General features: G+C 46.4%; 1 protein-coding gene across 10 annotated transcripts in view; it reads right to left on the bottom strand.

Annotated features, from left to right (window-relative positions):
- BRSK1 (BR serine/threonine kinase 1) overlaps positions 1–17408 on the bottom strand; it is a 56654-nt gene that overhangs the window by 16056 nt on the left and 23190 nt on the right. For 3 of the 10 annotated variants that reach the window (XM_083411585.1, XM_083411583.1, XM_083411586.1), the window contains 8 exons: positions 16259–16353; positions 13367–13452; positions 8510–8650; positions 6947–7063; positions 4512–4545; positions 2268–2336; positions 1452–1598; positions 84–115 (listed from right to left, as the gene is read on the bottom strand). In XM_083411585.1, coding sequence (XP_083267711.1) covers positions 84–115; positions 1452–1598; positions 2268–2336; positions 4512–4545; positions 6947–7063; positions 8510–8650; positions 13367–13452; positions 16259–16353 — 721 coding nt within the window. The other 7 variants (XM_083411587.1, XM_083411592.1, XM_083411590.1 and 4 more) reach the window with 7 other exon arrangements.

Below are 17408 nucleotides of genomic sequence, written 5' to 3'. Positions count from 1 at the left end.
CTCACACACACATATCTTCACCCAGTGAAGCCAGAAAATATTGGAACGGTGGGAATCAAAGAGAAGGATCTGGAGGTACTCACAAGAACCATGGGTGCTTCTGGATCTGTTCCAGCTAAAGTCGCCACATGGAGGGGGGGGGGGGAAACAACAACATTAGAAACTTTTTCTCCCTAAATCATGTATAAATGCAATCCTCTACAAGTCTACTCAAAAGAAAGCCTCACTGAGGTTGGCGAGGCTTAGTCCCAGGAAAGTGGATGTCGGAACTGAAGAGCTCCCCATCCAAAACTATGTCATTGCTTCACTTTCAACTGAGGGTGGGCAAATCTACCAGTTTTTGGTTTCTGATTTGTACAGTCTTAAGTCCACTCCCCACATTTCTGCATCACTTTGCAGGGAGGGGGCAATTTAAAAACCCTCATGAAAACTCATCAGCATTTTAATGGTTGGATGGGAGGTTGCCTGCTCTTGCAGTCACACTCCCTCTGAAGAAGCAGGAATGCAGCCTGGGGGTACTCCTGGATCCTTTGCTGTTGCTCGAGACTCAGGTGGCCTCAGTAGCACAGAGTGCCTTCCATCAGCTTCAGGTGGTGGCCCAGCTGTGTCAGTCTGGACAGGGATAACCTACCTTCTGTCATCTATGCTCTGGTAACCTCCAGGTTAGATTACTGCAGAGCGTTATCTGTAGGGCTTAGAAACTTCAGCTGGTGCAGAATTTGGCCACCAGGTTGCTCACCGTGGCAATATAGTTTAAGCATATAACACCAATCCTAGCCCAACTGCACTGGCTGCCAATTAGCTTCCAGTTCTTATTTTTATTATGTATTGTTTTCTCATGTTGTGAACCATCCTATGATCTTGGACGAAGTGGGTATACAATTTTGATTAATAATAATAATAATTTGTCCTAATATCTACATTTTTGCAAAGCATATTTTCTCTAGTACTTATATTTTCCCTAATATAATGCAATTTGTATGTCACACACACACACACATATGGATAGTTATACTGCTATATGTCTACTTCTTTTTGTTTCGTTTTGTCTCCATTGTTTTCTGTGTAATTTGTTTGCACTAATGTGTAATTCTGTGAAATTTGTTTGGAAAAACTGAAGTAATGTGTACAAGAATACATGAAAAGTGTGCCTTAGAAAAAGCAATTGTGGGTAAATATTTTTTCAACTACAATTCTGTAAATTTTAAATATATTTGTAAATGTTTATACACATCTTACATTAATATATCCATTTTCCAAATACATTACTCAGCTGCATGAGTGCACTGCAAAATTCAGAGAATTGCAAATTTCAAAAAGATGGCTGTCTCTTGGTTCATACATTGTTTTGGAAAATGCAGATCAGGTGAATTCGCCTTTAAAGGAAAAACGAATCAAATGTCTTCCCCTAACCCTACTTTAACAGCGTTTGCACCGCCGGGATTACTCACACTGAGTCTTTTCTCGGGCTCCACCTCAATCATGCCCCGCAGGAGGTTCTGGCAGTCGGGCGGGATGAAGTGGGGCATATGGAAGATCCCCCGCTTCACCTTCTCAAGCAGCTGGCGTAGGTTGTCGTCGTCAAAGGGTAGCGCTCCCTGCAGGACAAAGGGCGAGAGAACCGACCCCAAAATGAAAGCTCACACAGATTTTTCAGTATTGAGATTTCAAATGCAGAATGGGTTTGTTGTTGTTTTTTGCATTTAAATTCAAGTTGGGCACTTAGTGCCACCTGTCCCTTCCAGGAGAGGTTCATCAGGCACCCTCGCTTTTGACTTGTAGATCTTGATCTTTTTACACTGGCAAGCCTTTGTAACCATTTCATTTTTATTTTTTGGAATAATTAATGGTTATCTGTATTGTTTTCAATTGTTGTTTTATGTTTCAGTGTTGTGCTCCACCCCAATACTTTGTGATGTGGCAGCAGAGAAATGTGTTTGTAAATAAATAAAGAACATACAACTCAGAGATGGGGGACCTGTGGCTTTCCGGACATTGTTGGACTACAACTCCCATCATCTCTGACCATCCATTGGCCAGCTGGGGCTGATGGGAGATGAAGTCCAACAATACCTGGAGGTATTCACATCAGTGAACTTCAGTCCATCATGTCCACTAGTTTCAACAGGTCTGCTCTGAGTAGGACCAGCATTGGACATAGGTTGCTCTGAGCAACCTTGGAACTCCTTTGCCACAGCGAGGACAACATGGTGGGGACGGGCAGGGGGTGTTAAATAGCCCGGCAATTTACTGGGGAGCAGCCTTACCACCAGCAGGGCAAAGAGGATGACTCCGCAACTCCACATGTCAGCGCGACGTCCATCGTACTTCTCCCCCTAAGGAGTGAAGAGCAGAGAGATTTGGTGGGTTGGCAACGTGGGAGGACAGGGGCAGGACAGGGAAAGCTTGGCTGGGAATGAATGACAGACAATAAAGAAATCAGAGTGGAGAGTGGAAGGCTCGCCCAAGTGTTAAGAACAGGCGGGAAGGGGATATATCTCCATAAGGACGAGAGAACCTTGTCTCTCGCCACCTGCCCCAACTCCTCCTGCCCTCGCTTGGTCCATTACTCAGCAAACTCTATTGTCTCCTGGCTCCAGTCTATGGCCATCAAGAAGGGATCAAAACTTCCCCATCTTCCAGGACTGGTTGATGTTCCCCTTCCCCAATACCCTCCACAAGCAGTAGTGGCTGCTGTAGTGGAGCAGAGCCACCCTCTCAACATTGGCTTTGCTGCAGCTTATGCAGACAGGGCTGGCAGGAGCTGGTGGCACAGCTGGGCTGTGTGAATGACACGCCGACAGAGCCAATTGGGCACTCCCACCAGTGTCTCTCTGCAGCCCCGACCTTGCAGCCGCCCTGACCCAGCCTTGTCCAGGTGAGCTGCACCAGGAGGGTGACTCTGCCCCCTCAGTCATCTGCCACTGTTCACAAGTGGGTGGTGCTTCTTCCCAGCATCAAAAACGTCTTATTTCTGGGGGAAGGAATTCAGTAGATATCCCCCAGGTCACTGAATTTAAATTTCAGATCTAGCGGCTCTGGAATGAGGATTATGGTGCTTTAAGAGAGTTGAAGTTTTTCAGAAGAAGCTACCATATTGTACAGAGCAAGGCCTTACTAAAGCAGAGATGGGGAACCTATGGACCTCTATTGTGGGACTACAGCTCCCATCAGCCCTGGTCAGCTGGATGGGGCTGATGGGAGTTGGAATCCAACCGTGTCTGGAGACAGGTCGCAGGTTCCCCTTCCCAGTCATAAAGGGTGCGAGGGATGAGAGACAAGCAACTACCAGTCTCCTTCAATAACACCTTCCCCTGTCCAACCCCACATATAATTAGAGCAGTCGCCAAGTTAAAAAAGGAAAGGTAAATTTATCATATGAATTGTAGTTGATTAATCAATTAATTAGTCACTTAAATCTACACAAATGTGGACATAAGTGGGGGGAATCGTTCTACAAAATGGCACACTTTACTCCGTTATTAAATTACACAAGCCTGCATCGCACCAGGCACCATCCTGAATACACGACCTTTCACACATAGGAAGGGGTGTCTCTTTTAAAATGCTGCTTGCCATCTGCAGCTTGTTACGTCCTTATAGGAAGAAAAATTGAACTGGGTCCAGGCAAAGGGTGCAATCCTATATACCGTTTTTCCAACCCGAGGATCGCCTTTCCTTCTTGGCGACCTTCTGGGGGCCACATGCCACGGCTGGGCAGGGCCAGAGGCAAAAGTGGGCAGACCAAGACATGTGAAATTTGCCTTTCTGCAGAAGGCTATTTTCCACACCCACCTCCCTACCCTCCATCCAGACAAACAGGAAGCATGACCAGAGCCCAAGGACAAATTCCAGTCAGGCAAAAACACTTGAGGAATGTGTGGATCATGTCTGATGAAGGCTGTGGCTCTGGATGGACTGTGGCCTGGGGAGAGCCCTGAGGGCCAGGCAGAGAGGCCTGGAGGGCCACATTTGACCCCTGTCCCTGCTATAACCTGTGAATAACTCTCATTCAACTTGATGGGACATAAACTCTGAGTTGACAAACATAGGATTGTACTGTGAGTTAGTTGCCCATAAGTCCCACTGGAATCAATGGGTGTTAAGTCAATCACTGATACCTTTTCACATTCATTTAAATGGGATGTAAGCGCAACTAGTTTGGTTTGAATTCGACCCACTTCTGAAATCCGTTGACTGATTCAACAGAGTCTCCTTTTAAGTCAACCAAAACTGCTCCCCACTTTCTTGTTTTAACAAATTAAGCAACCAACCGTTCAATCCTATACATGCCTACTCAGAAATCAGCCCCACCCAGATCCATGGGGCTTATTCCATGGCAAATGGGTAGAAGATGATGACATACGACTGAGAAGCCGTTAAGCCCCAACCCAAGTGAAGCCTGGTGCCAGGCTTGACAGACCCCCTGGTTTGATCCGCGGGCAAGAGGGAAGGGAAGGAGATGCCATCAAGGCAGGGGAGGGGTGTGGGCACTAGGCCTGAGTCCTTACCTTGATCACCTCAGGACATGCATAGTGAGGAGAACTGCAGCCCAGCATTGGGGGCAGAAAAGAGAAAGACAGAGAGACAGAGGAAGAGTGAAACGCAGGAGAAAGCAGACCCCCCCCAGGGCCTTGGGTTCAAACAGGCATGTGAAGAGGAGCCTGCGGGACTTCTTCCCACCCACCCACCCACAAACACACTGCCCCCAAAACCTAAAATGTATTTGTGGAGGGAAAATGCCCCCCCCCGTTCATTCTTGTCCCACAAGTGCTGCCAGGTCCAGGAGGCTGGCCATGAGGAGGCAAGAAGAGAGACTGAGGCAGCGAAGGAGCCTGCACATACATTTAAAGCGCATTTAGCACACATTTGGTAAGGTAAAGGTAAAGGACCCCTGGACAGTTAAGTCCAGTCAAAGGCGACTGTGGGGTTGCGAAGCTCATCTTGCTTTCAGGCCAAGGGAGCCGCTTCTAAACCGCTTCTGGTGCAACAGGACACAGTGACAGAAACCAGAGTGCACAGAAATGCCGTTTACCTATTTATCTACTTGCATTTTGATGTGCTTTTGAACTGCTAGGTTAGCAGGAGCTGGGACAGAGCAACAGGAGCTCACCCCATCGCGGGGATTCGAACCGCCGACCTTCTGATCGGCAAGCCCAAGAGGCTCAGTGGTTTAGACCACAGTGCCACCTGCATCCCCCTAGTACACATTTAAAGCACGTGAACTAGCACACATGAAGCACATGGAACAACTCTTCAGCCTTCCTTGGCACTGCCCTCCGTTTTTTTCTGGGGAGTGTCATCACATTGACACCATACACTTAAATTGCATTTAAAGCACACGGCTGGCCCCCAAAGAATCCTGGGAGCTGTGGTTTGTTAAGAGTGCTAGGAATTGTTGCTCTGTGAAGGGTAAGGATTCTCTGGAGGAGGTCATGTATTTTAAAATTATGGCAGGTATGTAGCCATAGGTGTGCTTTAAATGTGTGCTAAAAGTGCTTTGAATGTATGGTGTTGATGCTGTGATGATGGAAGTGCTTTGGGTGTTCATTATTTATCTATTTTAAATGTGAGGGGGTGGTTTTTTGGTGAGGGGGGTTACACTGCCTATACATCACACTGGCATTTACAGCAGCTTACAAAAAAGGAAAAAGCAATTTTTTTCAAAAAAAAAATATCAAATAAAATACAGATTATAAAAAACAACCACAAATTTTATAAAGGACGTACAGTCATGTGGCTGCAACTAGGCAATCTCAAAGCATTTCCTTCACTTCCTCCCAGAATGAAATATGTCCCAGCTTTGAGGCTAAAGAGCTGGCAAGCAAAGTTCACTTTCGGGCCAAAAAACCAGTCGTGGTATTATTCATGCTATCAGTAGTTACGTGATTTTTAAAAACAACAAAACAAAGCATATTTCAGCTGGGGGAAGTAAATTCAGATTTAGACCGTGACATGAAGACAGCGTGACCTTAACCACAGTCCCCATTTGGATCAGGCTTTCCCACAGCTGCTATTTGTCCCAAAAGAGATGTTGCCATTTTCACCAAATAGAAGCCAGAGAGGTGCGAGGGCTGATCAGAACTGGAACAGGGTCAGGGCACAGAGTTAAAGCCCTGCTCCCCTGACAGCACAGTCCCGACCTGGATCGGGGGTGGGAAGGCAAGCACACAGTAGCTGCTATTTCCTTTTTTAAAAAAAACAATTCACAAAATTACTAATTGTGTGAGTGACATCACGTTCAGTTTGGGCAGTGCTGAACTTGAAAAGCTGCAGTGTGAAAAACCAGAGCCCACATCTGTCTTCTTTTTGCTAGCATATTTTTTTCTTTCTTTTCCAGATTGACAGCCTTAATGGGAGAGTGACTGGTAGGGCTACCAATCGGGTTTGGGAATCCCAGAGCAGGGGGTGGAGCAAGGGAGAGCCCTGGTGGTGTGGGCCAGAGAAAGCGGTGAATTACTGTACCTCCGTTCCCTGGGAAGGGTGTAAGAGAACAGCATAGGGATAGGTGGGAGGGTCGACCTATGGCAACACAGCCAAGGTGACATAGATCATGTCATTCCTTGGATGAGACCCTTGTTCCACTCTATTATAGGGCTGGCAAATCCCCCCCAAAATCCACCCCTCTGCTGCAAACGCAGGAGTGATTCACATACTATACAGCAGATGTTTCTGATTTCTGGACACTCCAGTGAACCCCATCATGTGTGAAAAGGAAGCACATTTCTTAAAAAGACATGCGCCGGCTTCTCTGGGTTTGCAGACATGCGCTTCCTTCCCACTTCATGTTTTATGGTATTCCCTGCAGGAAACACCTGCGGTGCTTTTGGTGTTCCTGCCAAACAAGGATCAACTGATGCCTGACTCTTCATCCTCATCCTCGTCTCTTTCGTGGTGTTGTGTGCAACCCTCCAATCAGCCCTCCGCACGTTAGAGGTTGGCTCACCCACAACTTGTTTCCAGCAGGCTATCTCCGACCTGCAGGGAGGCCATGCCGAAATCTGCAATCCGGATATTGTTCTTCTCATCCAGCAACAAGTTCTCCGGCTTCAAGTCTCGGTGGCTGGGGAGGTCCAAACAAAATGAAAGGAGACTGGTCAATGGGAGACATAAAAGGCACATGCACGCGAAACATCCCTTGAGGTCAAGTAGCTACATCTGGGATCATCCCAGTGAAGGAAATGCGATCAGAATGGACTTGCTTTTCCCCACCCCTTGAGCAGATTTTTTAAACACAGGTGCTGAATCGGACTTGTGGCCCAGTGGCCAGGGAATGTGCTGGATTTCAGAGAACCCAAGCTTTCTTTTTGAAACAGGAACAAGTTTCTAGTTGCCATGGCTATGGAAATAGCATTGGGGCTTGCTGGATCAGAATAAGAAGTAGCTATCCCAGAGTTGCTACCCTGAGAAATCACAATGAACAGCAGGGTGTTTCAGCTAGCCCTCCTTGCTGACTCTCCTGGGTTATTCACAATTCATCATGTTACCCTACTATAGAAACTGTCCTGCGTACTAAGATCAGGGCAAAGTAAGTCAAGAGCTTCTGAAATGGCCAGAGGTTTTGTTTTCTACTTTGCTCACTTCAGCCTCTCCTTCCTCCTCAGTGAATCTGAAACTAGAGCTGCATATTTCAATCAGCCTAAGCCTACAATTGTTGCGACAAGAGTTGCCAACTTATCACTGTCTCTTCACCCCTGAACAGCAGCTCAACATGTGGAACAGAGTAGGTAATGGCTTCTCCTTGGTCTGGTTGGACTGTGCAGAAGGGAACAGAAACCTAAGGCTCTTCAGGCCTCACTATCTGACCCCTAGGACTCTCTCAAAACCCCACCCCTCTTTCCAGGCTATACCCATCACTGGCCTCTGCTTCATGCCTTTCTCACAAGCTCATTGAGCTTTGCTCATGCCTCTTGTTTGCCTTGGAGGAAAGACGGAGAGAGAAGTGTCGGCAGAGAGATAAACCTCTGGCTTTTGAACAGCTGGGACATAACCTACTGGACAAAGGCTAAGACTGGAATCACAGCCAATGCTCCACCCACTTTTGCCTTTGGCCACACCCACAACCGGCAAAGGGCCCCCTGAAAAGTTGCCCACAAGGCAATGTGGTCCTTGGACTGAAAGAGGTTCCTCAATCTGGTTGTACAGCCACAGAGCACATTTCAGTGGTCCATAAGGCAGTGGAAGATCCAAACACAGTCTCAGCGACTCAGGGATGGGACAGCATGATGGTTATGATGATGATTAAATAAATAGACAGGTAAGCTATTATTTTGATAGCTCAAAGTGGCTTACAAAATGAGGACTTGAAATAAAGCACCATAGACAGAATACAACACAATCAATACTTACACAATACCAAGGGAACAAAATGCTATGGCAGCAGAAGAAAAATAAACCATAAGAAAAATCATTTCCCCTCTTTCCTCCTGGGAAAAAAAAGAGCTACTTAGCAATATGTGATAACAGCAACAGGCAATGAGCAGCCGAGGAGACGAGGGAAGATACTCACCATATAGAATAGCTATGGCAGAAATCCAAAGCTGAGACAATTTGTCGGAAAAACTTCCTGGCTTCCTTGGGTGTGAGGCGTCCCTTCTTCACCAAGTAGTCAAAGAGTTCCCCTCCTGAGACATGTTCCAAGACAAGGTATCTGACGCGGAAGGAGGCAGAGGGACCGAGAAGCAGGGAAAATCGGGAAAGAGGTCATGAGAATCCATCGGGCCCCCTGTTGAGAACAACCTCACCAAATTCCTTCTAAGCTGGAGCAACTGCAAAGCAGGCTGGGAGAAAAGGAAGCTAAATGCTTTGCCACAGAAGGTGGATGGGAAACCTGGTGCCTTCCAGATGTTGTTGGACTACAACTCACATCACCCCAGACCTTTGGCAACGCCGGCTGCGGCTGATGGGAGTTGGAGTGCCAACATCAAGATGGCGATAGGTTGCCCATCCCTGCCTTAGAAAGAACAAGGATGAGCAGTTCCATGTATCTTCAAGTCACTTTTGGGTAAGATGAATTGCCGGTTGTTATGCAATCCCAAAACGCTGTGCAGACACCAGCTGTTGTAGCTGTAGAACCCAAAAGAGAGAAGCCACAGCTGTTGCAAACACGACAAAATTGCCTCATGGAAAGCACTTCTCTGAAATAAAAACTGGGCAATGTACAAGTCATGGGTGGTAAGAGCAGCTTCACACTTTGCTTAGTTGCATCTGCACTGAGGAAAGTGTACCCAGCCGGCATACTGTGTACAACACCACATGCAGCTAAATACACATGTGTGCAATCTCACACAGGACTGTTAACATTACATTAAGCATGCCATATATTAAACATATAAGTGTCGTTCGGCCCGGACAATGAGGTCCAGCTTCGAGGGCCTTCTGGCGATTCCCTCACTGTGAGAAGTGAAGTTACAGGGAACCAGGCAGAGGGCTTTCCCATCAGATGTCAAGGAAATAAACAACTATCTGATTTTTAGAAGACATCTGCAGGCAGACCTGTTTAGGGAAGCTTTTAATGTTTGATGTTTTATTGTGTTTTTAATATTCTGTTGAGAGCAGCCAGATGGGCAGGGTATAAATAGTAAACTGTTATTATTGTTATTATTATTATAAGTGCTTTCCACGCCATGTCTAAAGTGGTCTTTGGCTCTCAGGACATTACAGCAGTTTGCAACAGCATGAACCTAGGCATTTCTGCTTGGAAGTAAGTCCCTGCGGTGTTCAATGGTTCCAATTTTACATCATATGGCACTCCTATGCAGAATTATTCAGCAATAAGGTCCCATCAGTTCAATGACCTGGTTTGCACAGTATGCCAAACCATGGATTGTTTAGCCTAACTAAGGTTTCTCTGAATATGTCAACCTGGCCCAACAGACTAACCACATGAAACCATAGTTTATGGTGGACTTTTGGAATCGTGTCTTTTTAAAACTATGGTTTGCTGTTATGTCCAGCCTTCTAAATTGTACTTTGTTTGGCCATCCTGTCCCAGACCCACACCAAACTCCAAAGGCATTGCTTGGCAAGAAGCAGCTGGAAAACAAACCAAGCTCTGGAGAAACAAGTTATGGTTTGTTTGGCCGTCTGTGAGGCAACTTACAGTTTGTTGAACATGATTAAAACAAACCACGGTTTAGCATTATGTTGGAACTCAGTCCTGAGCAGATGCATTCAAGATTGCCCTGCACCACCACCACTAATATTGCTATTGTTATTAATATTAATATTTCTATAACACCGTTCACCTGAGGATCACAAGGCAGTTTACAATATAAAAACACAAAAATTAATAACAAAAAAATACCCCCCACAATTTAAAAGGCCATAGATTTATTATTTACCTCCTGTCTCCCTACCAATTAAATTACAGTACATTTCAAGTCCACGTTGACCTAATTCTCAAAGGTTGTAATGGGGAAGCCTAAGGGTACACTGGACAGAAGTGATTTAAAAAGACAACAACCCAAAATCTATCTTGGGAGAGCTTGGTAGTTTCTTTACTCTTTCCCCACTTCACACACACAAAATAGGAGGAGGAGACCTCTTATTCAGGCGCAGATTAAAGTAGTTGCAGGCCCCAAGCACTCTCATAATTGTAGACCTCCAAATAGATCAAGTGATAGATATTTACGTTATATAGGTCCCATAATCTCTATAAGCAAGAGAATACTCCAAGGCTCTCTTTGCTTGCACTACTCTCCACTGAGAATGAGCTTTTGCAAAAAAAATAAATATTAAAAAATGAAAGTCACCTGTGATTTTGCCAGTGAAAGCAGCCTCAAAGTTAATGTTTAATTTACATTTACTTAAGACGTATTATACCTGTATGTCGAGGAATGATTTCATAAACCGCTAAACCAAACAACCTGCTTTAATTGGATTTTATGTAGGCCTCAAACTTTTCCATAGGCCCTTGGGAGTTTCGTAGGCCCCAGGCACTGAGGTCTAAATACCCTACCTATAGGTAAGACACAAAGGGGTTGGAGGAAGAAGCTGCCCGGAGGAAACATTTTGAATTTCATTTCAGATGGTTTTACAATGCAAAATTATTTCCTCAAGGCAGCAGCCTCTTCCTCCAACCTCTTTCTCTCTCTCACTCACACAAACACCTCCTCCCATTGTGTCAGCGGGAGGAGGATGACAAAGAGAGCTTATGTGTGGGGATTGCCAGTTGTCTGGCACCGCCTGGTATTCTGGACGGCCCTCTCGCACACAACACACACACACACACACCACACACACACATGTTCACAGAGGCTCTGCCGCTCTGGCGATCTTCACACGCATGCAGCAACACAACTATCTCCTACCTAGGAAACCACCCCACGGTGCCAAGAATTTCAGAAGCAGATGGGATCGCCAAACACTTTTCTTTTTTAAAAAACGTGTTATTTTACGGATCCCGTCCCTCTGCCTTTAACAGCAGGCTTGACACACAGAAACCAGGCGTCTACTCTCACCTGATCTCCGCAAATAAATGTTTCGGCAGCTAATATTTCTGTCGCACTGAACGTTAAACACACACAAAAATAGTCGGTTTGCTCAGCCTGTGGCTCCCGCCGTGTGTACACACAACATGAAACACAAACCCACGCCTAACCAGCACCTGCCTTGTCGTTTCTTAGCAAACGATGCCGTTTCGATGTGGCTTTCCTCCCCCACCCCCTTGAACCAGCTTCAAATCCGAATGGAGAAAAAGAAGCACCTAGCTGCCAGCAATGCGTCTGTGCAAAAGGGAGCAGTGGGTTTTGTGGAGGTGTGAAGGGGGGAGAGGACTGGCGGTGCTTTGGGTTTGAGCGCAGAGAAAGGAGGAGACCAGCTCTGAGCATGACAGAAGCATGAACCGGCTCCACAAGCTCACAGGCCCCAGCTATTATTTATCACATGTTGGCATCCTGGCTTCCAGAAGCCATATGTATGGCCTGGCGAGCACACCAAAGTAGGCCCAAAGCCAGAAACGCAGTTGCAGCAAGGGAGGGGAAATCATTGCAGAACAGCCAGAAACATAGACGCCAGCCGCCTAACCACGTTTAAAATTACTTCTCAGGGTCAGACTTCGCATTATTATATTAAGCACGCTCCTTTTAAGAAGTGATTAAGGCCCAGCAGCCCCCTTTCTTAACAACAACGAAAAAAGCTGCTATTTGTCCCTGAAGATGCTATTATGAAGGGGATTTTTGGCAAGGAAGCAGCGCAAGGTCAAATAATTAAGTTCCCTTCCTTGCACCAATGCCCCGATCCCGCTCAGGACCTCTTGTGGCTGCTTTTTTTATTAAGAGGGAGTCGTGGAAGGTCGTAACTGTTTGTTTTCTAAGTTGTTCAACGTGAACATGGCCTTTAGGGAGCAATTCAGTATAACCCTGCCAGCATGCTTTTTCCTCATCTCTCCACAGGTAAAAGGGAAGGAGGCTAAGCATGCAAACACACCGCACATTTAAAACATGTGACTTCTCCCAAAGATTCCTGGGAACAATAGTTTGATGAGGGTGCTGGGAATTGTAGTTCTGTGAGGGGGTAAACTACAGTTCCCAGGATTATTTGGGGAGGAAACCAGTGCTTTTTTTTTCTTAGGGGTACTCATTTTCCTACTCATATTGAAATACTTCCCCTAAATGAGGCCAAACTTAGATTCATAAAATGTTTAGGGCAGGGGTCAGCAAACTTTTTCCACTGTCCCTCAGACCTTGTGGGGGGGGGGCGGACTCTATTTTGAAAAAAAAATATTAACGAATTCTTATGCCCCACAAATAACCCAGAGGTGCATTTTAAATAAAAGGACACATTCTACTCATGTAAAAATACACTGATTCCTGGACCGTCTGCAGGCCGGATTTAGAAGGCAATTGGGCCGGATCCGGCCCCCAGGCCTTAGTTTACCCACCCATGGTTTATGGGTATGCATCCCCCTGCACCCCCCCCCCCCCGAAAAAGCACTGGGGAAAATAATGATAATAACAGCAGCAGCAACAACCACCACCACTACCCCACTTACCTGGGAGTAAGGCCCATCTAAATCAACCATCTAAATCAGATTAGCTGTGTTTAGGATTGCAGCTTTAGCATGTTTTGTTTTGCTTTTAAGGAAGCAGAATGTTCAGGGAAGAAGTTTAGAATATCCCTGAGGTGGACCAGAATCCCCTGTGGCTACAACCCTGACTGGAAGGGATCCCCAGAATTTGTCCTGGAAAGAGGATCCTCAGCAGATATATCAACAAACAAAAGTACACTACCCCCACCCCCACCCCCCATTCAAGCTATGAAGTGATTTGCTCATAGGAAGCTCTGCTCCACTCTGATGGGGACATGTGAACATGGGGGGGGGCTGGGGGGGGGAGAGGGAGGCCATCTGCAAATAAATACCTACAAATATTTTTTGTTCTCGTAGACATCATGGAGTTTGAGCACATGGGGGTGTTCAATCAGTTTCAGAATGGCAATTTCCCGCTCCACCTAGAAGGGAAGAGGGAGAGAATACATGTGTGGTTATATACAGGGGGTAAAGAACAAACTCTTTTGAGCACTGCCCATGTCCTAGGATCTACAGAAGAGGAGCTTCCTCCTGGGTTCTCCGTGAAAGAAGAGAGTTCGAAATAATTTATGAGGTATTATTTGTGCAAGATGCCTGGAGTGGGTTTCCAGCCAGCTGGTGGAGGTCTCAATCAAACAAAATAAAAAACGGACAGTGGTGGATGTGACTCAATAGAAAGTAGAAAGACAAGCCTATGTCTAAAGCTCTGTCAGGAACTGTGGGTTATATCCACATCATATCCACATCATTTAAAGTACATAGGCGGAATTGACGTCCGGGAGGAATTTCCAGAAGGCGGAGCTTTGTCCTGGATCTTAGGCAAATCAACCAAAAAATTGTGTTTTTTAGGCATGGGGGGGGGGAAGCTCCACAACTTTGGGGTTTGTCTGGTTTTTACTTTTTGAAATATAGCAGCCGTAGGGGTGCTGAGAGTTGTAACTCTGTGAAGGGTAAACTACAGTTCCCAGTATTTCTTTTGGAGGGGAAGCAATGTGCCTTGAATTTATGGCATGGATTCTACAACTTTTGATGTTCAGCACTACAAATATTGACCCAGGAGTCCTTTAAACCAGGCAGTGGCTCACACGGCCACCAAGGCTGCTAGTCTAAGAGAACACCACCCCAAGACCTTTTGATAAAGGGCGGTGTATTAAATTGAATAAATAAGTAAGTAAAGGTCCCTCCAGCCAGGAGTTTGACATGACAGCCCATGATCCTTCAAGCCTAGGAAGTCAGATGCTGCTGCTGGGCCAAGCTGATGCTACTGAGGGATATTTAAGGTGCGTATATGTATTTGCAGGAGGGAGTCAAACATTTTGGGAAATTTGTTGTTGTTTAGTTGTGTCCGACTCTTCGTGACCCCAAACCTAAATTGGGAAATTGAGGTTTGTGCAATCAAAGAGCTCTGTCACCCTAGTGCAACAAATCCACTTAAAAAATAATCAGCCTCTTTGCAGTTAGCGAAATGATGCAGAAAGGTGGTTATAAGTGTGGAATGAACAAATGATTCATGGGAAGTATAAACGCCCCACAAGCAAGTCAGAGTGAATGCTCATTGTCATGTAACCTCTCCACAACCAAATCAGAATAAATGCCAGATTATAATCTAAACTCCACATAAACTTCGTGCAAGCAAATCAAGGCAAATGCTCCATAAATAGGTCAACTGAAGCAGCCCAAAGGCTTGCAGACCTGCTGATTTCTTTCAGCCTGGCAATGTCTTGCAGAGGGAGGCCACCTGGTCCCCCATTTTTATCTCCAGATTTCGGCTCCTAGCCTGTCTGTCTCCAGCTTGCCAGCCTGCCTCTGCTGGGGCACCACCGGATGTTGCCAGACACGGCGCTTCCAATCTTGCGTATGCCTCCGGGTGTGCAAAGCCTCCCCTCCCCACCCCACCTGGTATATCAGAAGGGGACATGGGACGGTGTCAGCTGCTGAACGTTTCGTTCTGGCCTTGGCGAGTGGCAAGTGAGGGCGTCCTGAGAAACATCTTCACTGTTCGTTTCAAAGCTTCAAGCTCCTTTTCTCCCGCGGTTTGACAAATGGACAGGGGTTTCTGTGTGTGTTCTTTACATGTTACAGCCTCCACAGAAAAACTGCTCAAAACTGCTCCATAACATAGCTAATATCACATGGCATGTGGAGCAGCTCATCATTCAGGGATTTTCTCCATGTCAGCACAAACTTCAGGAAAGGGGGGGAGAAATCACACCAGCGCAGGGGGGAAATGCTCCAACTAAGCTGATCCGCACCATGTGATTAAACTGCTGCCATGTGGACTAAGTCAAAGTCCTGGACTGAGGCCTAGTATACTGATGAAGGCTGGTGATGCCATCAGCTCACGCTAAACCTTGCAATGGATGCTGGTCCAGAAAAAGGCAGGCCTTCTGTATCACGTGACACCTGGCAAAATAAGTCTGGAATACGGGAACCGCGTGAGCTCGCCCATTTTTAATCTTGCTTTATTTTCTGCACTTTCTCAGCTCTCGTTTTCAGCCAAGGAATTTAGAGGGTCAATCCTTCAAGAGGAGGTACCGCTCTTATGACATCCAAATCAAACAAACAACAAACAAACAAGCCTGGCATTTTTTTACTAGTTTCTGCATCTTCTTCCTGCTTTCTAAGTCACCAATGTCTGCATTTGGTGAGAGTCTGATAGTGTTTTGCACTTCTCTCTGCAGTGAGGTAAAAGGTAAAGGGAGCCCTGACCATTAGGTCCAGTCATGGCCGACTCTGGGGTTGCAGCGCTCATCTCGCTTTATTGGCCGAGGGAGCCTGCGTACAGCTTCACTAAGCCGCTTCTGGCGGACCAGAGCAGCGCACGGAAATGCCATTTACCTTCCCGCCAGAGCGGTACGTATTTATCTACTTGCACTTTGATGTGCTTTCAAACTGCTAGGTTGGCAGGAGCAGGGACCGAGCAACAGGAGCTCCGCCGACTTCTGATCGGCAAGTCCTAGGCTCTGTGGTTTAACCCACAGCGCCACCTGCTAGTAAATTCATTCCAAACCATGCTGTGTAGGCTGTGAATGTGTCTGACCACATCTGGCAAGGCAACCTGGGTTGAAATTTCTGTAAAGATGAAGTGGAGGGCCAGAGACTGAGACTCAGCAGGTACTTTATATAGATATATATCTATATCTGGCTTGCACATTCATCTCCACCTGCTTCCATTTTCATTTTTCGCTGCCCTTACACCATTCCCAACAAACAAACCCACATGCTCACCTTCATCAGTACTGACTCCGAAAGCTTTTCCCGGTTCACAATCTTAATTGCCACTTTCTGCCCTGTGATGCAGTGTACGCCCAGCTTCACCAGACCTATGGAAACGAAAAGAAGCGCCAGAGAAGATCTGTCACAATGCAGCATATCGTAACAATGCGAAGCAGATTAATGATGATATAAGTCAAATTTCCTTCCCACCAAATGTATCCCCTTTAAAAGGTGCAAAATGTACTTCCTCTGTACAGAGCAAGGGGGAACCTGTAGCCCTCAAGGTGTTTGCTGGACTACAGTTTCCATCATCCCTGCCCACTGGCCATGTTTGCTGAGGCTGATGGGAGTTGTAGTTCAGCAACATCTGGAGGGTCACATATTCCCCACCTCTTGTATCGGGTTATTTTGATCATACACCGTAGGCAGCTTAAGGGCTGCAACGGGGTGGTCCTTTAACTTTTATTTTTAGTACTTTGGAGTGATTAATGCCATGACTAGAGGCTTGCACATACGGACGTAACAGAGGGACCTAAGGCACACTTTCTGTGCTGACTTACTGAACGCAGTGAGCTTTGTTTACACCTCTGATCTCCCAGCACATTTGCAAACAATGTAAATACTAGAAAGAGACCTTTATGCCACAATCCTAGGTCTGTCTGCCCGAAAGTAAGTCTTACTGTGTTCAACTTAAAAGGTAAAGGTAAAGGACCCCTGACAGTTAAGTCCAGCTGCGAACGACTCTGGGGTTGCGGCACTCATCTCGCTTTACAGGTTGAGGGAGCTGACATTTGTCCGCAGACAGTTTTTCCGGGTCATGTGGCCAGCATGTCTAAGCCGCTTCTGACGAAACCAGAGCAGCACACGGAAACGCCATTTACCTTCCTGCCGGAGCGGTACCTATTTATCTACTTGTGCTTTTTGGCATGCTTTCAAACTGCTAGGTGGGCAGGAGCTGGGACTGAGCAACAGGAGCTCACCCCGTCGCAGGGATTCAAACCACCGACCTTGCGATCAGCAAGTCCAAGGCTCAGTGGTTTACACCACAGCACCACCCGCACTTACTTCCAGGCAAACGCCATGTAGGATTACAGCCAAACTCTTCTGCGATCTTATCCAAAGGAAATCAGTGCTTCCCCTGATGGCAGGGAGTGTGTCACAA

Source organism: Podarcis tiliguerta, assembly GCF_965153285.1.
Source record: "Podarcis tiliguerta genome assembly, chromosome: 13".
Classification (NCBI taxonomy): domain Eukaryota; kingdom Metazoa; phylum Chordata; class Lepidosauria; order Squamata; family Lacertidae; genus Podarcis; species Podarcis tiliguerta.
Note: the sequence above shows the minus strand (reverse complement) of the source record. Positions and strands in the feature narration are given on the sequence as shown.